Here is a 25,684-nt window from a genome sequence, read left to right on the forward strand (position 1 = left end):
AATTCATATGCTTGGTTCGATTTGGTCTCGTAATGGCCCAGATATAATCACATTAGTTCAAATTCAATAATCTTCACTTAACATAATATGAAATCTAGGGCATTACACAGAGACTCTTACCAACATCCCAAGGAATGATTCGAACCATGGCTAAGGGCCTTACGCCAGCCACAATCCGAACCACACCAGAAACACGACCACACTCCTAGCCGAGAACGTAATCTGCGCGCTTGGGGAGTTTCGCTTCGTTTGCTGTCATGGACCTTTCCGGTGGCCATTTGGTTGACCATGGCACGATCTATACATCAAGGGATATAAGGTGAACCAGGGCTAAGGGCCAAATGCCAAACGAGGTCCATCCCAAACCATCCAAAACCGAGGGACACATGCAGAATTCAAAGGGGCGAAGGGGCTGTTTTTTGTTCTTTGATTTGAAAACCGATGCAACCATGGACCAAGCCTTTAAAGGCCGACTTGGTCACGTCTTAGACATCGTAAGGAGATGTTCTAACCATGGCTATGGCCCCTGGGGCAGCCAAGATCAGATTCATCCCACTTGACAGCAAGCTGCAAATTCGAAACTCAATATGACACTAAGGGAAGTGTTGCTGCCATTCGAGTTGCTGGGGGGAAAAGAGGCTTTAACCAATGGTCAAATACCTTCTTAATACACTCTATATCAATCCTAGATGTAGCCTGGAAAGCCTGGGCGTGAGCCAATCCCTGCAATCACTAAACCATGAACAACCGTGAAGCACAAGGTGGAACAAAAATCTGTGCAGAATTTTCAATAATGGTGCTGTCAAAAATTTAGGTTTTTTTGGCCATCAAATCATGATCATGTAATGTTTAAAAATCATATTATGAGTTGATTGAAGAGTCAGGGAAAATATACACATGCCTGGTTTCGTTCGAAAGAAAAACGAAAGAATGAGACGATCCGACGCGGAGGAGGTGGAGTGATCTTCCTTCCTTCCTTCTACTCAATTTTTCTGTCTAGTTTTCTCTAGTGCTAGCCACGATTTTTCTCTCCAAAGTTACTCTAAATTTCGAGACTAAGGAAGGGGAATGGTGGTTAAGAGAGTGAGGAGAATAGATGCAAAATATAGGGAAAAAAATCAAGACCAAGTCTCCACCTTTTTGAATTTTGAATTACTTGATATCAAATGATTTCTTTTGGAGGGCTTAGGGGTGAGGTGGCCGATTCCTCATGCTAATCTAGACTAGGATAATGTTCTAACATTACTTAAATGGTACTCCATAAATAAAAGGATTATCCTACTTATTAAATAACAAAGAAAGGGTCAAAGGTGTTGAGTTGGCCAAGAATGATCTAGCAACTAAGGGTGGCCGAAAATATGAAATAAATGTGAAGGGAAATATTGTTTAGTTACTAAATTTATAACCCTTAAAAGCCTTACCTATCTTATTAAATAATTTTGTGAACTAATCCCTTAATTAAAGAACTTAAATGAATTTATTTTCTACTCACCTCAAGTTACTTAAATAAATCCTCAAACCTCTTTTTTACATTAAATTAACTTACTTGCTAGCTAAAAATAAATTCTGGAAATGATTTCTAAATCTTAAATTTTATCTCTAAACTCCAACTCCAGTCTGGCCTCACTGAATTAACTGAAATGATACAAATTGAAACTGCTACGGAAAATAATTAAATTAAGGAAAAACATTTAAATACTCATACAATAAAATCATTTTAATTTAAATACTAGAATTATGCATGACTTATACGTATTCTAAATTACAGGTTCTACAGAAATAATGTATCATAACATCATTATCCATCAAAAATGGTATCAACGCTATGCTAATAATTTTCTTCATTCCATCTAACTAACAACATTCAATAAAAGCATATTAGAATTAACACAATAGCTGAAAAATTATATATATATATATATATATATATATATATATATATATATTTATATATATATATATATATATATATATATATATATATATTTAATATGGTATTTGGGTCGGGTCAGGTCGGGCCGGGTATGATTATTTAAGATCCGCCTTTATAATCATATCCGATTAACTATTTATTTAATCGAGTAAAAAATCCTCTCCATTCGAGTCAATATCGGATTCTCTCTCAGGTTCAGAGGAAATTTCCTTCCCTAACAACAAGGAAATGTGACATTCTCTGCAAGAGTGTCGGGCATCCAGTATGAATGTGAGTATTGTCCATATCTATGAATGTTGGATCATCATCTACAAAAGAGGAATGCATCATAAATTTTTACAAACAGCTACTTCGAATCTTACATATCATTAAATATTCTCCAAATAATCAGTGTATTTAAAATCTAATTTCAAGATGATATGCATACTCTATTAGACTTTAAAGATCATTCAGTACACAATTTTATTCTCACTTGTATTTTTTTACACGAGCTATATCATACTATGAGAATCATTGTAAATATCATAAAAGTTGTTTCTAAGAGTTTCAGCTCAATAGCGTTGTTGAACTGAGCTAAAATAAGTTTGTACACGAGATATACCGATCAAATCTTTTATGAAATGATTTTGAAAAGAGAAAGAGAGACGTATAAGTTTTGTCTTCGAACTTCCATAAACAAACGTTCGTCTCTATTTACTTTCAGTCCATTATTATCTGATATGATCTTATCTGAGTTTATTATTTATTTTTTATATTGAGTTGTTTCCGCACTTATTTTTTAGTTGCTCTACGTACTTAGTTTGATTGGAAAATTTACTTGAGTTGTAATTTTATTAATATATAACTAAAATATTATAATATAGAAAGGAAAAAAAAATATCATATATATAAATATTATAAAATTATATTAAACTCGAGTATATAATTTATCAATTGATATATATTTATATTAATTTATAATTATGTTATTAATTCATAATATAATTTTATTTTAATCATAATATAATATATAATTTTCAATCAATAAAATAATTTTGAAAATAAAATGTGTATCTAACTGAATTTAATGAGAGTAATTAGACTTAAAATAAATTTAGATTAAAGGTAAAATTAAATTTTATTTTAATCATGTATCAATTGACTAATTGAGTCATTTATAATAACTTATGTATCAATTTATATATTTATTTTTATATCAAAATATTTTTTGTTAAAAAAATTAGATGTTTAGCTGGGTTCTAATATAAATGCCAAGTCTATTTAGATCGTTAATATACTAAGTGACAATCCAAGATGATTTTGCTTAATATATAATAATGATATATAATAATTTATTATTTTAGTCTTATTCTTACCATTATTTAATAAAAATTCAATTCCTTAATTGATTCAAAGTAGAAGCAAGAAAATTATTTTTTAAACAAGACTTTAAATAATTAAAAGCCTTCCCCACTTTTTAGCTTTTAATTTCTAGAAACATTTTTGAACTGTTACAGATTTGAAAAGTCTGCTTCAAATTCTTGCTCTTTTTTTTCCCTCACTTTCTAAATGCCTTCCACACTTTTAATTAATTATCTCATTTTCTGCAAACATTTTTTATCTATCGTAAATTTTAAAAGTTTGCTTCAAATTCTTGCTCTCTTTTTTTTTCCTTAAAAAAAATCTACCTAGCGTTTGGGACTTGAGAGTGTGATCAATAGTGGTTCGAAAGATTTTTATTTCATATTCACACCTCAAATTCATTATATTATTTACTTCTTGATTTCATATTCATGCCTCAAATTTATGGTTGATTACATCCTATATGTAGGGGCACTATCCTCATGATAGAATCAAGGGCTCAAATTTAGCCACACATACATGGAGTCCATTAATTTTTTTAAAATCGCATATGTGTGTGAATCTTGTCCATCCAAACCATGTGGAGCAGAGCCCCGCATGTAGCATGGAACCTACCCAAATTTATTATATTATTTACTTCTTGATTTCATATTCATGCCTCAAATTCATTATATTATTTACTTCTTTCATATTTATATTCCCTTCTTGCGTTTGTTTTGAATAGTATCATTTCTGGCATGTTAAAAAATAAATCCCTTGAATTCAAAGTCACTCGACGAACCAAATTGATCCAACCTTTGTTTGTTATCTTCACTGTTTTTTTTTCTTTCGCCTTCCAACTTCTAAGTCAAAGTTGTCATAGAATAATCCGTCCAACTTGTAGATTAATTTATTGGGGAAATAAACAAGTAGCTCCACCTAGTTTCTTCCACCGCAGCAGCTTTGATCATCACAAAACTGAAAAATGCGTTCAAACTGTGATGTGTTCTCCGAAAAATCTAAGTTGTATTATCAAAATTCTCAAATCCATCCTGGAGAAGAATCCCATGTTAAAAACCTTGGATATGAATTTTCTGGTTGAAGTTTCACCGATCTTGAACACAGAGGTATGATTACAGATCCTCGAATGGATCCAAGAATATGGAGCCGGCTACCGAATCATCTCCTCGAGATAATTCTTTCATTCTTGCCATTGAAAACGTTACTGGATCTAAGATCAACCTGCAAACACTTCAATTCCCTTTTATTTACTCCTCACTTCGTATCCAAACACTCCCTCTCTTCTTCGTCTTTCTCTTCTTTCATCCTCCTTTCGCACCCTCAATCAGTTCAAAAATGCTCTCTTTTCAATATTGGAAGTAATTTTTGGTGCGAGGTGTCACTCTCTTTGCCCCGTGTTCTGTCATCTCCACTTTCTTCGAATCTCCTCTCATCCTCCAATGGCCTCCTTTGTTTTTCCATCCCAAGATCATCTTGTTTCGTAGTGTATAATCTCTTGGCCAAGTCCTTACGCCGTGTGAACTTCCCTATCTGCCTGTTTGACTATGAATCCCTCACTCTTGTTTCCACAGATAATGGCTTTAAGCTCTTCGTGTTATCCTCTGCAGGATCATCGAATCAAGCCTTAGTTTACAGCTCTACCGTCTGTTCTTGGAGACGTTTCGAGGGATCGACTCAGATTTTAAGCGAGAGTTGCCATCAGAAGGGCGTGTTTTATAACGGATGCCTGTTTTTCACCACCCTCGAGCCTTTCCATGTTGTGTACTTTCATTTGGAGAGTGGGAGATGGGAGGCATCAACGGCCGTGCTGCCACGGGACCTAACTTTCGTTCGAGTTGCGAGCGATGGATACCAAAAGCTATACCTGATAGCAGGGGTCGGGACAAGTGGGATTTCGAGGAGTATAAAGATATGGGAGTTGCGGAAAGACGAAGATCAAAGGGTAGATTATTGGGTGGAGGTCGAAACCTTGCCCGAAATGGTTTGTAGAAAGTTTGTGTCAGTCTGCTATCACAATTATGAGCATGTGTACTGTTTTTGGCACCAAGGTTTGATTTGTTTGTGTTGCTATACTTGGCCTGAGATGTTGTATTTCAAGGTGAGTAGGGGGACTTGGCATTGGCTGCCTAAATGCCCTTCCTTGCCGGAGAAATGGAGCTGTGGATTCAAGTGGTTTTCCTTCAAGCCGGAGCTTTATGCCATCGTATGAAATCGTTTCAATTTTCTTGGCTTAAATCTTTAATTTGTCCTTCTCAGAGGCATCGGAATTATTCTATGTACTTCGCTTTTTTTTTTTTCTGTAATGTTCTGGTTCGGACATGGGATTTATCCTTGAATAAATATATATAGTTCGTATGTCGAGGACTAGCTAGATTTGGAAATTTATGTCCATTACTTCTGTATTTTCTTGAGACTGTCGACCTAAGTTCACATGTTTCATGATCCGCTTTTGATATTTTGAATTATAAAAGTGTGATGGGACAAAAAAAGGAAATTATACCAGTAGCTGCATCAAGAAGGTTGAGGTAGACATGTAACTTTCTCAAAAAGAATTTCCTCCGTAAGTGGTGGCCGAGGACAGAGCTCTTTTCCTGTCAAACTCATGCACAAACGGACCAAATACTCTTGAATGAAACGTCTGAGCAGTTTTTCAACGTGATTTTTTCGATGATAAGTCACCAATTTCCCGTTTGAATTTTGAATATTTCCTCATCTGGGCTTTTATATTCTTATCTAGTTATACAAATTGTATGTAGGAGAAAATTTAATATCAAATCCAGTAGCAATCCTCCAAATCCTCCTAGATCCTTCTCTTCCAAACACTAAGATATCTCTAACTCTTCGGATCACTCTCCGCAAGAGACTAGCTTGGGAGTTCGGGCTAGCGGCTCCAGACTCTGGCTCAGTCCTAGCTCGGACTCTTGTCTCGGCCTAACTTCCTCTAAGCAACTCTCCAACTTTTCCGCGTTCCCTACTACTTTAAACCTCGACTCCGACCTCGACTCGACCTCGACCTCGACCTCAACCGCTTGATTATGTTGAAATGGTTGGAGGTCGTTAGTATTTTACCATTGACTTCGTAATTTGCATCAGCGCCTAGGACGGCCATGCGTTGTCTAAATTTGACTCGAATACAAGCCAAGGCCAAGAGGAAAATTTACCCCACTACCGAATTTGCCCACAAGTCCAATGTGATTAAATTGAGAAAATTACTTTTATAATATACTATATGCTAAGATCCCCTCACATCTATTATACCCACTCAATTTCCATTATTTAAACTTCATTTTTTTTTCCGATTATCCTAAATATATAGTTAATTTTATACATTTATAACATTTTTTTACTAATATACATGTTAAATAAGTCTTGATAAGTAAAGATAAATATGAATTTTTTTTTAAAAAAATAAAAATTTATGTTTCTAATGGTTTTCTTAAATTAACAAATCTATATATTTGAGATGCAGATATTATTTTTTAATTAAAAAAAATATTTGTTATAATTATATTTCAAATTTCGAACATTATATTACATTTCAAACTTATGACTTTGTTACATATGAATTATAACTTATGTTTTCAAACTTGCTTATTTAAACAAACTGAAAATGGACTTATTTGGAACAAAACCAAATTAAATTTATTACTGACTTTCTAATTTTGGTCCAAAGATCTCTTCCTGTTTAATCCACAAGAACAAATTCTTTAGGAAATGTGGAGAATTTCCGTACTACCAAAACTTATAAAGTTACAGTATAGATCTTGAGGATTCCTCTTATTCTTAGCCATTCATGCTCGTATCTTCGTCGCCTTCTTTCCTCCCCGTCGGTATTAGTGTTTCCGGTGGCGAAGGTCGGCGGACTGGATGGAGGAAGACATCAATTTTTCGAGCATTGCTTATTCTTGTTTTTTATAGTAAGTCTAATTTTTTATTGTTACGCCCGAAAATCAGTCCACGTAGACCATATGCATGAAAATTATTAAATTGTTAAAGTATTTTAATTAAATGATTTTGGAAGCATGAGTTATATATTTTGAGTGACTAAATGATTATTAGTGTAATTTTGCTCGATTGCATATTTTAAAGATTTTCAGATGAATATCGGTGATTGGCCGAGGACAGAGGATTGAAGACGATTAAGGTGTTAAAGATTTGAAAGTTAAATTTTTATTTTTAGTTAAGAAAGTATTTGTTTTAAATAATTTAAGAATTATGACATTTTTAAGGTGAAATTTAAATTAATTAGTGGTATAGGAAATAATGTATTTTATGTGAGAGTTTTGGAAATAAATATTTTTAAATCTTTTAATTTGAGGCATAATAATTTTATTAATCTTAATGGACCTAGTTTATTAATTAAAAACTAGCATTGATTAAAATCATAAATTAAAATGTTAACAAGCCTTTTTTTTTATATGTAATTAAACATTAAACCCTAAACACACAGCCCTAAAAACATCTACACACACATACAATTCACGTAACTTTCGTTCTTCCATTTTCTTCCTCGTTCTTTCTTCCAACAACGATTACCCGACTCCCTTGTATCTTAAGATGGGTTTTTCGTGGGGTTTTGACGAGAAAAAAAGGGCAGAAAAAGGGTATAAATCGTCATCCGTTTGTCACCGACGTTCCACCGCTTTGATATTCGTATTTCGAGCGTTTTGAACGTAAATGAACGTTTCTAAACATTCTTTTTGCACCATTCAATCATAATATGCATGTTTATTGTTTTTAAGCATGAAAAATGTTTAGATCAAATTATTTAACGTTCCGACATAAATTTTCAAAATTTTAACATGTATACGCATATATGAGACGTGTTATGAATTCTAAAGGGATCACTGCATAGACGAGAGATTGTAAAAAGTGTCATTTAAGTGGTAAACGAAATTTGGACTCGCTGATGGACGAAGGAAGGGAGTTGCGGCCACTAGGGTGGAAGTTTAGGGCTCGGTTCTTTCAGGAGGCTAGGCGTGGAGGCTGTGCACGGGTAGGGCTAGTTCATGTAGGGTCCAGGAGGGTAGGCTAGTGTCTGGTCCAAGAGGGCTCGAGGTTGGCTCGATAGAATAGGTGCGTGTGGAAGAATCATGAGGAAAGGGTTCAAATATGTTAAGGGAAGGAAAAAGTGGTTCGAACCGCGGGCCGCGGGGGTTGGAGGTTGGTTCACGGGGGTAATTTACGGATGAAAAGTTTATGTTTAAAATTTAGGATGAATTATTAAATTTTGAATCTATTTTGGTTTAAAATGCTTCACGGTTTAGTATTAAGTAATTAAATCAAAATTCTCGGTTTACGTCTAAGAAAAATAGTAGAAGCCAAATTTAAGCTTATATGATGGTTTGGGATAGGTTCGAGTCAATAAAAGTAAGAAAATTTCAAAATTGAGAAGTTCGAGGTTCATGGGTAAAATGATCATTTTACGTCTAGGATAGTTCGAAAGGTCTGGCAGTGTCCTGATAAATCATAATGCATGATAAAGATATTTTAAAATGTTTATGATGAAAATATGATATTTTTATGATATATGCAAAGGTTGTACGATTTTCCCGAAATACTATTTTTACGATTTTTGAATGACACGATATTTAATAATAAATGAAAGGAAAAATATTTTGAAGGATGTGAATTGACTGTGACACAGAGGATATGTGAGAGATCCGTTTTAAGAAGGAACGATGAACTTACAAAAGAGGATATCGTTTACGGGAGAAGGCCCAGAAGGAGCCCAACGATCGTTTTTCCATATTTGGCCACGGTCCAGTGACGAGAGTTTCCGATGCCCTGCCCCCAGGTATTTGGTGTATATAGACTGATCAGTCGACCACATGATGACGTGATAAAGGATAGTCACTTTCAAAGATCAAAATTCACCTAAAATGATATATGATCATGAAAGGTTTTATGATTTAATGATTTGTGATTTATTTGCGTTTACAAGTTTTATGCCAGCATATTTTAAATAAAAGTATGATTTTGAAATGCATGTTGATGATACCCCCGTAAGAGCCCGGGTCATGGATGACCCGGAATATCAAATGGATTCCCAAATTCGAGTAAGTCTGCAGGTGGATTCTTCTGGAGCCGGGCAGGTGGAAGCCCATGCTCTGCTCTCCGGGCAGTCATAGGCTCGGGCTCTTGTATAAATCTCTTGTATAAGGCATTCTACCCGGGCACCTCGATTACAGTGTCGCATTCAAGTGGTTCAGAAGATAAGATCTTGTCTCGAGAAGCGCACCCGACATAATCCTATTGATGTGATACGATGGGAAAATAGGACAGCTTGACAGGAAGTCAACATCAAATGCTATGAGTGGTAGGTGTACACGCAAATCGAGGTCATTATTACTTCTCCTACTATAAATATCAGGTTCTCTCTTTACATATAGGGGGATTCATTTTTACACCAATCACACAGCCATCACTTGGCTACATTGGTTTCTTGCTTGAGTACCCTGCTGACTTAAGCATCGGAGTGGCCACGCCGGACACCCCTCCGGCGCCCATTCACGAGTTCATTTCATTGTGTGCAGGTGACAGCCGAAGCCATCTACTTTGCTCATCTTCCTGAAATAAATTATTGATTCGATCCGGTGGAGCACCCGACCCAGCTCACCCATTTCACTAGGATCGCATCATTGGCGCCGTCTGTGGGAACTTGAGCTCAAGACGTAGATATGGTTTCCATTCGAAGCAAGTCCGACCTTGCTCGGCACCACAGTAAGCCCAACTCTCCTTGGCAAACATAGAAGTCCGACCAGCTCGGCATTCAGATCTTATATGTGGATTTTATATGAGCTCGAAGCTCAGCAGCTATTCTGGATTGGCGTGGAAGAGCATTTGCAATGCACTCAGTAGCATACAGCTGTGAAAAGCAGATTATCTTAAGTCCGGGAGATACGAGGCCCCGGCACATTCTCTTAAGTCCGGGAGATACGAGGCCCCGGCATATTCTCTTAAGTCTCGGAGGTACGAAGGCCAGGGCTCCGCACCCTGGTTATCTATTAAGTCCAGGGATCCGTACCCTGGCTCGGGGCTCCGTACCCCGACCATTCATGAAGGCCCAGGCTCCGCGCCTTGGTTATTTATAAGCCCAGGGTTCTCAAACCTGGCTCGGGGCTCCGTACCTCGACCATTTATGAAGGCCAGGGCACCACACCCTGGTTATCTATTAAGCCCAGGGCACTACACCCTGGCTCGGGGCTCCGCACCTCGACCATTCCAAGTCCCGGGACCTGCTCCCCGGCCCAGGGCTCCGCACCCTGGTTATCTATTAAGTCCAGGGATCCGTACCCTGGCTCGGGGCTCCGTACCTCGACCATTCATGAAGGCCCAGGCTCCGCGCCTTGGTTATTTATAAGCCCAGGGTTCTTAAACCTGGCTCGGGGCTTCGTACCTCGACCATTGATGAAGGCCAGGGCTCCGCACCCTGGTTATCTATTAAGTCCAGGGATCCGTACCCTGGCTCGGGGCTCCGTACCCCGACCATTCATGAAGGCCCAGGCTCCGCGCCTTGGTTATTTATAAGCCCAGGGTTCTCAAACCTGGCTCGGGGCTCCGTACCTCGACCATTTATGAAGGCCAGGGCACCACACCCTGGTTATCTATTAAGCCCAGGGCACTACACCCTGGCTCGGGGCTCCGCACCTCGACCATTCCAAGTCCCGGGACCTGCTCCCCGGCCCAAGGCTCCGCACCTTGGTTATTGATAAGCCCAGGGCAGCTCGGGGCTTCGTACCTCGACCATTGATGAAGGCCAGGGCACCACACCCTGGTTATCTATTAAGTCCAGGGATCCGTACCCTGGCTCGGGGCTCCGTACCCCGACCATTCATGAAGGCCCAGGCTCCGCGCCTTGGTTATTTATAAGCCCAGGGTTCTCAAACCTGGCTCGGGGCTCCGTACCTCGACCATTTATGAAGGCCAGGGCACCACACCCTGGTTATCTATTAAGCCCAGGGCACTACACCCTGGCTCGGGGCTCCGCACCTCGACCATTCCAAGTCCCGGGACCTGCTCCCCGGCCCAAGGCTCCGCACCTTGGTTATTGATAAGCCCAGGGCACTACACCCTGGCTCGGGGCTCCGCACCTCGACCATTCCAAGTCCCGGGACCTGCTCCCCGGCCCAAGGCTCCGCACCTTGGTTATTGATAAGCCCAGGGCAGCTCGGGGCTCCGCACCTCGACCATTCCAAGTCCCGGGACCTGCTCCCCGGCCCAAGGCTCCGCACCTTGGTTATTGATAAGCCCAGGGCACTACACCCTGGCTCGGGGCTCCGCACCTCGACCATTCCAAGTCTCGGGACCTGCTCCCCGGCCCAAGGCTCCGCACCTTGGTTATTGATAAGCCCAGGGCACTACACCCTGGCTCGGGGCTCTGCACCTCGACCATTCCAAGTCCCGGGACCTGCTCCCCGGCCCAAGGCTCCGCACCTCGACCATTCCAAGTCCCGGGACCTGCTCCCCGGCCCAAGGCTCCGCACCTTGGTTATTCAGTAAGTCCGAGAGACAAAAGGCCCCGGCATCTTATCTCAAGTCCATGAGACACGAGACTCCGGCATTTCATCTCATTTCTGGGAGACATGAAGCCCCCGATGCTTTTATAGAACAAAATCGATTGTCTCTTTGGGAATCCAAGCATGACTGATCGGGACAGCGAGTATGACTCTAGCCCGACTATTTAAGGGATGTGTGATGATACCCCCGTAAGAGCCCGGGTCATGGATGACCCGGAATATCAAATGGATTCCCAAATTCGAGTAAGTCTGCAGGTGGATTCTTCTGGAGCCGGGCAGGTGGAAGCCCATGCTCTGCTCTCCGGGCAGTCATAGGCTCGGGCTCTTGTATAAATCTCTTGTATAAGGCATTCTACCCGGGCACCTCGATTACAGTGTCGCATTCAAGTGGTTCAGAAGATAAGATCTTGTCTCGAGAAGCGCACCCGACATAATCCTATTGATGTGATACGATGGGAAAATAGGACAGCTTGACAGGAAGTCAACATCAAATGCTATGAGTGGTAGGTGTACACGCAAATCGAGGTCATTATTACTTCTCCTACTATAAATATCAGGTTCTCTCTTTACATATAGGGGGATTCATTTTTACACCAATCACACAGCCATCACTTGGCTACATTGGTTTCTTGCTTGAGTACCCTGCTGACTTAAGCATCGGAGTGGCCACGCCGGACACCCCTCCGGCGCCCATTCACGAGTTCATTTCATTGTGTGCAGGTGACAGCCGAAGCCATCTACTTTGCTCATCTTCCTGAAATAAATTATTGATTCGATCCGGTGGAGCACCCGACCCAGCTCACCCATTTCACTAGGATCGCATCACATGTGCATGTATATGTATTATTTGGTACATATGGTTAGCACATGCTGAGTCATTAGACTCACTAGGTTTGAATGGTTGCAAGTGAGGATGATATTTAAATAAGACGCTGAAGCTTGAGTGAATCGGATCCGACAGTACACTCCCGGGGGACTAACATCTATTTTCCACATTATTTTATGATTTAAAGTTTTTAAATAAATTTTGAGGATTTATTTTATAAAGATTTTATGTTTTGGGTTGAATATTGGAGGTTGAGTTTTCTTTTAAATTGACGTATGATTTCATGGTTGTCGTTTATAGTTTTATTCATTTAATATAAATATTAGTTTATTTATGTTGGATGATTTTGAATTTCAGAGGAATTTTTTTAAAAAAAATATTAGTAATATTTATTATATTTTACTTTTAAAAGTAAGGGACGTTTCAGTTGTTATCAGAGGCAAGGATCCCGTAAAGGTTTTGTTACTACCACTCCGAGAAGCTCAAGAAGTCAAACTTTAAGTCTGTAAGTTTTACTTCTTTAGATTTTTACGCAGAAATTTTTTCAAATGATTTTATGATATAGAAATTTGGAGGTTTGATGTTTTTTTAAAATTAAATACATGTTGGTTACGTGGTTTAGACGGTGTGTACAACAATGTCTTCGAGATGTGTGATTCACGGGCATGGGGAAGAGGAGAGATGTGAGGAGAATTTGGTTTTTGCGTATCTCGAATTTTTCACTGCCTAATATTAAGTTGAGGCGAATTGAACTTGATGATTTAGGACTGCATGTTTCGAATTCTATACTGTGTAGGAAGAGAATTTCGAAGTTGATGATGTGGGTTGAATTTTATTGAATCGTGAACTTAGGAACTGAATTATAATAATTTAAAAATTCAAACGGCTTAATTGCAAGTTTTCAAAAATATCGGGATGATTTTGCTATTATTCGAAAGTATGGGGCTGATTCGAAAAATAGGATGGCTAAAATGGAAAAAATTGGAGCTAAATTGGAAAATTCGAGAATTTTTGGGTCTTTGATTGCAAATTTTAGAAAAATTATAGGGTCATTTTAGCAATTTTCGAAAGCTATGGGAGCCATTTTACATTCAATTTGATTGTTTGAGGGGCTGGAATGTGATAATTTAAGGTTAATCGAACAATCCGAGAACTTTGGGATTTAGATTGCAATTTTCAGAAAAATAAAAGATTCTAATTGAATGTAGTCGACAAGTAAATTAGAAACTAAGGGTTACATAAGGAATTGTGATTGAGGAAGTTACACATATATGTAAGTATGAGAATATCCTAGGAGGAACGAAGAAAATTGGTATTAGCAATTCTGATGAGAAATTAAGATTTGTCAAATTAATAATTTTTGGGTATTATATTGGATTATAGAGAATTACAATTGTATTTACATGTGTTATAATTGTTGTCATGAAACACAAAAAATATAAATATTTAAAATAAGATTTATTCAACAATATTTTTATTTTTCGTTTTATCGTATGACACAAATACTTTTTGGTTCAACAATTGCTATTGTATCAGAAAGTTTGGGGAGTTTGTATTTTAGATTTCATAATTTTAGTAAGATATTTAAGGGGACAAATGATTGAAGGAGAAAATCAGTGAATGAAATTCGTTTATATTAGGATATTAGCATAAAAATATTGAAATAATGTTATGAAGGAATCGATGAATATAAACTAAGAATATCGGAGTTCGTATAATTTTTGTATGATTCATTTTATAGGATTTGAGAAAAATACTATATGGAGATCATATGAGATAATTGCGAAATTTAGAGAAGTAGGTTAAAAGAAAGAATTTCATTTTGGGTTGACACTACGATTGCTATGATTTCTAATATCCGGAAACCTCTATTTTTTAATTTGTCACTAAACCTTGTAAGGATGAAGACATTTGGAGAATTGTTTAAAGTTATTAAGAAATAACTTACATGGTCATAAAATATTTATTTTTGGAGATTATGAAATTTTGAATCCAAGTTCTGATTAATGATTAAGAGTATAGTTGTTTTCAGGACACATTTATTGCTTATGTTGGAATTTTAAGAATGCTAAACACTTAAATTGGATATTGGACCTTGAAATATCTTGACTATAATAAATTAATTAAGAATGACATTTCCAAGTTAAATAAATTACTCTAGTTTTTAGGATAACAAATAGATAACTACCTTATGTAAAATAAGTCACAGAACATAGATAGACATCGAGAAAAGAAGAGTGTAATAAGTTTTGCATTTATATGATACTAAGAGTAAATTATATTGGAAGGTGGATAAAAGTTTTCTTCCCTAGGGTTTTAAGATTTTTGTAAGTGTAAGGTCATTTGACATAATCTTGAGTTCCAAGGTTACATATAAGTGTTTGATTTTATAGCGGGATTTAGAATGAAATCATAATGTGAAATAATGACCCGATAGACTTGAATCATTTAAATACTTTGAATACTTGGGATTTAAGAAAACAAAAAAATGATGATAGTGTTAAGGACAATATGTTTGCCATATACATGAATGAGGTTTAGTAAGTACCAGTAATTAAAGTATTTTATAATCATGGATACTATTTGGTGACTATGGATCGAAGATGGGTTTAGCAGTAGAAATATATTTTGGGAGAATAAGATAATTCAGGGTAATTTAGGATTTATAATTGACAGATGATGTAGAGTTAGTTAAATCTTTGTTTTTTTTTTGAGATCGAGAAACTTTGTATAAATGTATAAAAATGAAATATATCTTATTAGAATACACAATGAAAGCTTGATAGAATGAAAAATTTAAGCCAATCAGATTAAGTATGAACTGAATGAGGGAATCTAAGCTTTTCAATAATCAAGACTAGACAAAATTTTATTTAAGGTGAGGGGGGATTTGCAACACACACAATTCACGTAAGAGTTGAACAGCGGCTGAAGAATGGAAAGCCAGGCAAAGAAGTTTTCGATTTTTTCTCCTTCATTATTCGATTTTCTTCCTCGTTCTTCCTTCCAACAAATGATCACCCGACTCTCTTGCATCCTAAGGTGGATTTTCGATGGGGTTTTGACGAGAAAAAAGCGTAGAAATCATCCTTCGCATCACCGACGTTACACCGCTCCGGTATTCGTATTTCGAAGGTTTTAAACGTCACATTTCTAAACCTTTTTTTGTACCATTAAATCATAATGTGTGTTCATTGTTTTTAAGCATGAAAACTGTTTAGATCGAATTATTTAACGTTTCGACATAAATTTTCAAAGTTTTGACGTTTATACGCATATATGAGACATGTTATTAATTATAAGGGGATCACTGTCAATATGAAACGTTTATGGATTGTGAAAAGTGTCGTTAAGTAGTAAACGAAGGCTGAACTTGCTGATGGACGAAGGAAGGGACTTGCAGCCACTAGAATGGAAGTTTAGGGCTCGATTCTTTTGGGTGTCTAGGCTAGGAGACTGTGCACGGTTAGGGCTGGTTCAGTAGGTTCATGTAAGGTCCAGGAGGATAGGCTAGGGTCTGGTCCAAAAGGGCTCAAGGGTGGCTCGATAGAATAGGTGAGTGTGGCTTGAATCGTGAGGAAAGTGTTCGAATATGGTTAGGGAAGGAAAAGTGGTTCGAACCGTGGGTTGCAGAGGCTGGAGGGCGGTTCACGGGGGTAGTTTAGGGATGAAAAGTTTATATTTAAAATTTGGGATGAAAATATTAAGTTTTGAATTTATTCGGGTTTAAGATACTTCACGATTTAATTATTAAGTCATTAAATCGAAAGGTTTGGGTTTAAGTCTAAGAAAAATATTAGAAGTCAAATTTAAGCTTATATGATGGTTTTGGATAGATTCGAGTCAATAAAAGCAAGAAAAATTCAAAATTGAGAAGTTCGAGGTCCATGGGTAAAATTTTCATTTTACGTCCAGGATAGTTCGAAAGGTCTGGCAGTGTCCCGATGAATTATAATGCATGCTAAAGATATTTTAAAATGTTTATGATGAAAATATGATATTTTATGATATATGCAAAGGCTGTACGATTTTCCCGAAATACTATTTTTAAAATTTTTGAATGACACGATATTTAATAATAAATGAAAGAAAAAATATTTTGAAGGCTGTGAATTGACTGTGACACAGATGATATGCGAGAGATCCGTTTTAAGAAGGAAAAATGAACTTACAAAAGGGGATATCGTGAGGGAAAAGACCATGGACCGTTTACGAGAGAAGGCCCCAGAGGGGAGCCCAACGATCGTTTTTCCATATTTGGCCACGGTCCAGTTACTAGAGTTGCCAACGCCCTACCCCTAGGTACTGGTGTATATAAACTGATCAGTTGACCACATGATGACATGATAAATGATAGTCACTTTCAAGGATCAAACTTCATCCAAAGTGACATACGATGATGAAAGGCTTAATGATTTGTGATTTATTTACGCTTACTAGTTTTATGCCGGCATATTTTAAATAAAAGTATGATTTTTAATTGTATGTATCTGTATATTTATTATTTGGTACATATGGTTAGAACGTGCTGAGATAAACTCACTAGGTTTGAATGATTGCAGGTGATGATGCTATTGAGAGAGACGCCGACGTTTGAGTGAATCAGGTCCTACATTACACTCCCGAAGGACTTATATCTAAATTTTGATGATTTATTTTATAAACATTTTATGCTTTGGGTTGAAGATTAGATGTTGACTTTTCTTTTAAATGACGTACGATTTCATGGTTGACGATTATGGTTTTTTATTCATTTAATATTTTTAAATATTAGTTTATTTATGTTGGATAGTTTTGAAGTATAGAGGAAAATGTTTTAAAAAATAGTAGTAGTTATTATATTTTAAAGTTAAAAGTAATAGACGTTTTATTTATTGACCTTGGTTTATTTATTTTTTCTGATTATTTTTACTCCGACACTCTTTCATAACTGATTATTGCTGATTTTAAAATCAGGAAATTATTTTAGGCTAATGTTTTAACTGTCCTTGCTCTCTCTTTCTTTCCTTAATTAGTAAAATTTATTTTAAATATAAAAAAAAGTATAAATTACTCCTATAACATCGTTTCTCTAGATGAAATAATATATATTTGAATAATACAATGATTTATGGCTTCAATTTAAAAACGGTTTAAATACCGGTTTCGAATTGATCTGATTCCGAATCAAAACTATCCATCAGCCATCATGAGTCGACGAACCGAAAGACACTTATCCCATACACAAAATAGGAAATGGAAAATGGAATCCAAACTATATGCGATGGTTGATAATTAAATGAAATTAATGCGATGGTTGATAATTAAATGTGCTCTTTGCTTTCCAAACTCTTCTTTTTAATCCAATTATTATATTTTTCTTTTTCAAAAATTAATATGGAGTGGGCTAAAGTGGATGATTACAACATATAGCTAATAAATTAATATGTATTATATATATATATATATATATATATATATTAAAAAAATATTTGTGAGATCATCCGAGGTTCCATTTTACGAGACAGATCTACGAATCAATCCAACTCTTAACATGGAATTTCTCATGTGTCAAGTTGCTGATGTTGCGTCACTTGATCTGGTTAGCTAGGTGTGTTGTAAAGAGTGACGACAGATCTTATCGGGTAATACTGTCTCTAGTGGGGACAGAGCTGGTGGTAGAAAAATGGTAAGGGTGATCTCTAATAGATATAAGACAATACAATCAAATAGACACACATATTTTCAGACTCACGAGTCTAACAACCCGACTCATCAGTACTCAAGTAGGTGCATTATGTTCTACCATAGATTTAAGAGTAGGTCTCATGTGAGACCGTCTCACGGATCATAATCTGTGAGACGGGTCAACCCTACCCATAAAAAGTAATACTTTTGCATGGGTGACATAAATAAGAGATCCGTCTCACAGATACGACCCGTGAGACCGTCTCACACAAGTTTTTGTCTAGATTTAAAAAGTAAGTTATATCTTATCCAACAAATATAACTTTTAACTTAATAATAAACTTTTGATCTTAACAAAAAATAAACCTATATTTCAATAAACTAAACGAGTGGGTCTCCTGTGAGACCGTCTCACGAATCATAATTTGTTAGACAGATCAACCCTACCCATGTATTCACAATAAAATGTAATACTCTTAGATAAAAAGTAATATTTTTTAATGGGTGACCCAAATAAGAGATTTGTCTCACAAATACGACTCGTGAGACCGTCTTACACAAGTTTTTGCCTAAACTTATAAACAAAAATTTAAACTATGTTGATTTTTTTGGGTGATCATTATTCCGACCCGGTAAAGAGCAGTTGCCCACACGAAATTACATACGTCGCTGTCTTCTTACTTAAAAATAATTGAACGAACTAATTATAAAAGGATTATTATATTGAAAAAAACAATTAGAATAAATATTCTTTTGTTCGAATAATATTTTGGAAACAGATATTTTTCATACTGAGTAAATTTTAGTCATGTAGTTAATGATACTTTAGAAAATACATAATTAATTAGCCTTCTACCATTGACTCGAATGATAAATATAATTTTTCAAATATAAATTTTTTGCGTATTATTTATTTAGAGAACTTGAAAACATCGATCATATATATTTCATACGATATAATAAATTTATTGTACGTACTGTAAAATTTTTGAATTAAATCAATTCCCTAAGCCACTAATGTAATGTTTTTTAGATGAATGGATCTATTTCGACGAAAATATCGGATTATTAACTCATTCAAATCATCTCATTTACTATGTGGGTTTCATCGGGTTATTTGGTTAATAGGATAAAGATAAGATAATCAGAAAATTTTACGGACAAAAACTTGTGTGAGACGGTCTCACAGATCGTATTTTATGAGATGGATCTTTTATTTGGGTCATCCATGAAAAAGTATTATTTTTTATGCTAAGAATATTATTTTTTATTATGAATATCAGCAGGGTTGACTCGTCTCTCAAGAGACCTACTCAATTTTAAACTAGTCGATGTATTTAAGGGTAAATATTTATTAATGTAAATTGAGTACTTAAATATTAATGAACTTCGTGTGTATTGATAAATATTCCTTCTCGTATACACCATAGAGATAAAGTCTTAAAGATAACATCTCACTATCTTATATAACGATCTTATTAATAGTGTTAGATCAAATTTCCACCTTTTGCTACAAACATGTGAACTTTATGTTTGAAGTCGTATAAATATTTTATCAGGACCATGATGGCCATTGAAATTCAATAAACGGAAATTTGTTTTTAAATCTCCGACATAATAGTTAAACGTGTGTTCAGTTCTCGTCAGGTTGAAACTTTCTCTGTAATTTCTGATTCATACTTAAATAGTTTATGCGCTATTTGAGAGCAAAATCATTTGTTCAGGTTAAATTCAGCACAAAATATTGAAAATATGAAATATATGTATGGTATTGCAGAACAAATTGTTTTAGATCTGATTTGAAAGATAAAATTTTGAGTATACAATTAGAATTGCAATATTAATATCAGTATTTTCTATACTTGTTTGTGTGCTCAAATATCATATGTTAGTATACGATTTGAAAGAGTTTATATTAAAATATCATATATTAATGCCCCACTTTTGATGTTTTGTACCAATTTTCATCTGAAAAATATATGTGTAATTAATACCAAAATTTGTTATTCAAATATCAATACTAGATTTTCAATGTTTTGTACCAAATTTTTATCTAAAAAAGACATGTCATTAATACCAAAATTTATTATGTATGTTGTGAACTCAAAAATCATATATTAATATCAGATCTAAAACATTTAATATTCAAATATCATATTTTAATAACAATTTTTCAAGATTTTGTATCGAATTTTCATTCGAAAAAATATCATTAATATTAAAATTTATTATATATATTTAAATATTTATAAATCATATATTAATTTCAAGTCTAAAATATTAAATTTAAAATATCATAGATTTGTTTTAATATTTCAATATATGCAAGAGTTTCATCTTCTAAATTTTTAAGAGTAGGTTTCATGTGAGATCGTCTCACGGATCTTAATCCGTGAGATGAATCAACCCTACTGATATTCACAATAAAAAATAATACTCTTAGCATAAAAAGTAATACTTTTTCATGGATGATCAAATAAGAGATTCGTCTCACAGATACGATCCGTAAGACCGTCTCATATAATATTTTTGGCAATTTTCAATATATTTGTATCAAGTCTAAATTATATGATTTTTTAAATTGAAGAGACAGCTCTCACGTGCTGATTCTGTACGGCTATCTACGTGTCATCTTCTACTTCTCTCTTCTTGTTTCTCTTCTTCCTCACTTCGACATCAACATCATTGACCCTTCTTCCTCCAATCGAGACGCCGTCGTTTGTTGCTCCGAAACTCAACCCTAGTAGGTATAGGGAGTTGAATTGAATTGAATCGAATCGAGTCGGATAATTCTTGTGGTGGCTGGCTGGATATGGATTCTGATTCCGTTGGATCGAGCTTTCCCTATGAGGGGCGGGAATTCAGCGATCTCAGCCTTGTAAATGGTGATTGCTCTGCCTTCAGCGAATGTAACAGTGATGGATCCGGCGAGTTTACTGCAACCTCCACCCACAGTCGCCGTCTCTTCATCGCCTGCGCCACTGACAACTCCGATGAGCTCATCTCCCATCTCGTTTCAGCTCTTCATTCAACCAACATCGATGAACAGAAGCAAGCGGCTATGGAAATCCGTCTCCTCGCCAAGAATAAAGCTGATAACAGGATTAAAATCGCCGAAGCTGGAGCGATTAAACCGCTGATTTTGTTAATTTCGTCGAACGATCCTCAGTTGCAGGAATACGGGGTCACAGCGATTCTGAATTTATCGTTATGCGATGAGAATAAAGAAGAAATCGCTTCATCCGGGGCGATTAAACCGTTAGTCCGCGCGCTGAAATTCGGTACTTCAACTGCCAAAGAAAACGCCGCCTGCGCACTCCTGAGACTGTCGCAAATCGAGAAGAACAAAACCGCCATCGGGAAATCCGGTGCGATTCTACCACTGGTTAACTTGCTGGAAACCGGAAGTTTCCGAGGGAAGAAAGACGCGTGCACGGCGCTGTTCTCGCTGTGCTCGGTGAAGGAAAACAAACTGAGGGCTGTGCAGGCAGGAATAATGAAGCCTTTGGTGGAGATGATGGCAGACTTTGGTTCGAACATGGTGGATAAATCGGCATACGTGTTGAGCTTGCTGGCGCCGGTGGCGGAGGCCAGGGCTGAGATGGTGGAGGAAGGTGGGATTCCGGTGTTGGTGGAGATAGTGGAAGTGGGGACACAGCGGCAGAAGGAGATTGCGGTGTCCATACTGTCACAGTTATGCGAGGATTGCGTGGCGTATCGTACCATGGTGGCCCGCGAAGGAGCCATTCCTCCCTTGATCGCTTTGTCCCAGAACGGGACCAGCCGCGCCAAACAAAAGGTTAAAAAACCTCAACTTTTCACTTAGTAACAATTAATTATTCCAGAAACTTATTCCGGATACAAAGTTTAAAAACTCTTATCGATTAATTTTTACTGATTATAAAATAATATCGAAAGTTTAAGGTATCTGAAATTAATATTACATTTCATTGTCAATTTTTTCTTTAATTACATTAGTTATAAAACCAAAATTAGAATTGGAACCGTGCAAAGTCAGTAACTTCATCATAAATCTATCTCAAGGATTTTACTATATAATTAGCTAGTTTCATAGGTCAGGAATCTCACATATTACACGGAGTTAGACAGGGGTTCTTACAATTAGATCTCGAAACTAAGATATCGTCTCAAATTTAGAATCTTGATGTCTGGTAACCAAGCGGTGGAATTTTTGAAAGATAATGCTTGGGCTAAGTAAGCAGGCCTACGGATAGTAAAAAAAGAGGCTATAGCCGACATTTTTACTTGGTGTTGATATGTGATGCATATACAAATGAAGATTAAATCACAATTATTGTGATAAACTATATAAAAAAAGAAGTAATCTTAGGCAATAATGTCTTCCAGTCTGCCTACAAAATTGCCCTTGTAAACGATAGTTAGAATTCATCCCGGACAATAGGTTTCCATTGTAGGGTTGTTCACGATAGATATGATTGGATTTGTTGGTTTATTTCATCCTACCTATGTGGGCATTACCTAATACCTCCATGATAGGATGGATGGCTAAGATTTGTCCACGCATATATAGGACCCATTTTTTTTTTTTGAAATTGTATGTATGGCAAGATCTCACCCGTTGAAATGAAGTGAGGGTAGTGTCCATCTAGGTAGGATCTCATCTACCGGATTTGTTAGAGAGGAGGAGGCCAGCATTAAGTTAGACAAAAATTTGTGTGAGCCAGTCTCGTATTTTGTGAGACGGATCTCTTATTTGGGTCATCCATAAAATTATTTTTTATGTTAAGAGTATTATTTTTTATTGTTAATATCGATAGGGTTGATATGCCTCACAGATAAAGATTCGTGAGACCGTTTCATATGAGACATACTCATTAAGTTAATGTAGCTGTAACATTATTAAGTATTACAACCAATACGGCCATCTAAATGTTTGTTAGATTAGCATTATTCAATGGTTAATAAATTAAGTGTAAACATATCAAATTTTTTGTCGTGATATTATTATATGCATACTTTAAAACAGACCGAACATGATGATCCTTATTATTCTAATGTGGGTTGGTCTCTCCTCTGTCCCAATGGTACTAGAAAGTAGCCCAACAAGATAGTTTGTTTATTATTCTTGCATCTCCAATCAGCAGCCACAGTTCAAAATATCATTTTTTTGGGCTATATTTATATCAAAATAAGTTTATGTGTTGTGTTTGAGGTCTATTATTCGACGGCAGATTAATATTAATTTCAGAAAGTCTTATGTCATATCCTATGATGATGTCATCCATGAACTTTGAGTGTTATTTAAAAAGATAGATACTCATGTATTTTTTGGCATTTAGCTTACTGATGGGGTGTGTGTGGTTTTGAACAGGCGGAGGCACTGATAGAGGTTCTAAGGCAACCAAGATCCGCAAACTCCGCTGCTAAATGCGATCTCTGAAATCGTAATTATACAGTGTTGTGGTAAATTTGTTCCTTTTCTGTCGATTTTGATCTTGTCAATTATAGTGCTCCACCATATTTCACATAGATTCTTGTTTATATCAGATTGGTGTGCATTGCATTTGTATCTATTACTTGGTAGGACTTAAAACAAACCGATTGAACCTTTTTTTTTTTAATAGCATTCGAACGCAATTATCAAATCGTATGAACAGTCTAACTGAAAAAAAATATAAAAAAAATTGTAAAAATAGTCTCTGTACTAGTAATAAATAAGAGTAGGTCTCTAGACGAGTCAACTCTACCGATATTCACAATAAAAAGTAATACTCTCAGCATAAAAAGTAATATTTTTTCGTGGATGACTCAAATAAAATATCTGTCTCACAAAATACGATATGTGAGATCGTCTAACACAAGTTTTTGTCAAGAATTAGCAGAAAATTTCATTCTCAAGAAGTCATGGGTCTAGATTCCCAAACTTGGGTGGCCTAACGAAAACTAGAGTTTGACCCAGCACAATCAAAGTCTTTATATATATATATATATATATAGATATATATATATATATATATATATATATTATATATGAGTTACTTAAAATATGCCAACTAACTCTTACTAAAACTACAAAATTATGCATAATTTAATCCTTGACCACTTGTGGTTTAATAAAAATGCAGGTGAAAATCCAGTTGCAATGACTTTTCAGTCTTAGTTATTTTAAGTGTGTGGATCAAAATTTTAAACATGTGGAAGGCAAATACAAAAAAGGTGTACATGAGATTTTATTCTGCTATTGTTATGATGTTTCACTGGATAAACTCATAGGCTGATGACCAAACCATAGGTGAGACCAAGTGGTCCACCACAGCCTATGTTTGAGAGCTGTCCAAAAATAATAATAATAATAATAACTGTAGCTCAATTTTGTTCAAATTGTTACATGCGATCTATATCGTTTTGAAATGACGATTAAAATAAGAATTGAAATAAGAGTTGAAGTCGTGAATTACTTGTAATTCATCTGATATCAAGACCTTAAATTTGACTCGACATCTTAGTTTGCACAAAAACTTGTGTGAGACGGTCTTATGAGTCGTATTTGTGGGACAAATCTCTTATTTGGGCCACCCATGAAAAAGTATTACTTTTTATAATAAGGCTGCGTTTGGTTTTGAGGATAAAATAAACTAATGATTAGTAAGTAAGTGATAAAGAAAATGATTGTTGTAGGAATGTAATATATGGTGTTATGTTTGGTATGATTTTTAAGTGTAGGATAATTTTGAATTTTTTGATGAAAAGACAAAATTGCCCTTTATTTTTTTTTCTTCTTCCACTCCGGCGGTGGCGGCAGAGGTCCGGCGACGGCGACGTCCGACGGCTGTCGGTGGCGGTGGCGGTCCAACGGCCGACGGCCGACGGCGGTCCGGCGGCGGCGGTCTGCCGGCGGTGGCGGTCGGTCGGTGGTCCGTGGCGGCGGTCATGGCGGGAAGTGGTGGTGAGTTTGGATATAGAAGAAGGGTAAAATTGGAAAATAGGAAGGATTAAGAGTTGGATAAATAATCATAGGGGGTGAGGAGGTATTATTTTAACCCACCTAATATAATTTAATCATTCATAGGATGTATTGACTTGGTGAAATAATCACGCGAACCAAACGAGTGATAAGGTGAGTTAACAAAATAAACCCACCTTATCCATCAAACCAAATACTCCCTAAGGCTGCGTTTGGTTCGGGTGATTAGCCGGGATAGATTATTTTATCCCGGCTAATCACCCGTTTGGTTGGATTTTTAGGAAATACGAGGGCCCGTGATAAAATTGAAAAGCCCGCACTGTAGCTACTATTTGTTGGACAAATAATACTGACAATTTAGGTGTGATAAATTATCCCACTCTTAATACCTCCTATTTTTCCATTTTTACCCTTCTCCTAAATTCAAACTCAAGTTAGCGACGGTTTGTAAA

At 36.2% G+C, this 25,684-nt stretch overlaps 2 protein-coding genes across 3 annotated transcripts; both read left to right on the forward strand.

Annotated features, from left to right (window-relative positions):
* Positions 1-4,077: 4,077 nt before the first annotated feature.
* Positions 4,078-5,621, forward strand: LOC140827638 (F-box/kelch-repeat protein At5g43190-like). Its single transcript, XM_073190389.1, has one exon. It carries the CDS (start codon positions 4,383-4,385, stop codon positions 5,481-5,483), a length of 1,101 nt encoding a protein of 366 aa, XP_073046490.1. The 5' UTR covers positions 4,078-4,382; the 3' UTR covers positions 5,484-5,621.
* Positions 5,622-20,877: 15,256 nt separating this feature from the next.
* Positions 20,878-24,431, forward strand: LOC140827639 (uncharacterized). 2 transcript variants are annotated; one of them, XM_073190391.1, is made up of 3 exons: positions 20,878-22,085; positions 23,640-23,719; positions 24,339-24,431. In XM_073190391.1, the coding sequence occupies exons 1-2, from the start codon at positions 21,099-21,101 to the stop codon at positions 23,706-23,708; spliced, it is 1,056 nt and encodes a 351-aa protein (XP_073046492.1). In that variant the 5' UTR covers positions 20,878-21,098; the 3' UTR covers positions 23,709-23,719; positions 24,339-24,431. The 2 variants fall into 2 exon arrangements, with proteins under 2 accessions (XP_073046492.1, XP_073046491.1); XM_073190390.1 differs by lacking the exon at positions 24,339-24,431 and having other exon boundaries at positions 20,880-22,085; positions 23,640-23,773.
* Positions 24,432-25,684: the final 1,253 nt, after the last annotated feature.

Source organism: Primulina eburnea, chromosome 3 (genome assembly GCF_022965805.1).
Source record: "Primulina eburnea isolate SZY01 chromosome 3, ASM2296580v1, whole genome shotgun sequence".
NCBI classification, from domain to species: domain Eukaryota; kingdom Viridiplantae; phylum Streptophyta; class Magnoliopsida; order Lamiales; family Gesneriaceae; genus Primulina; species Primulina eburnea.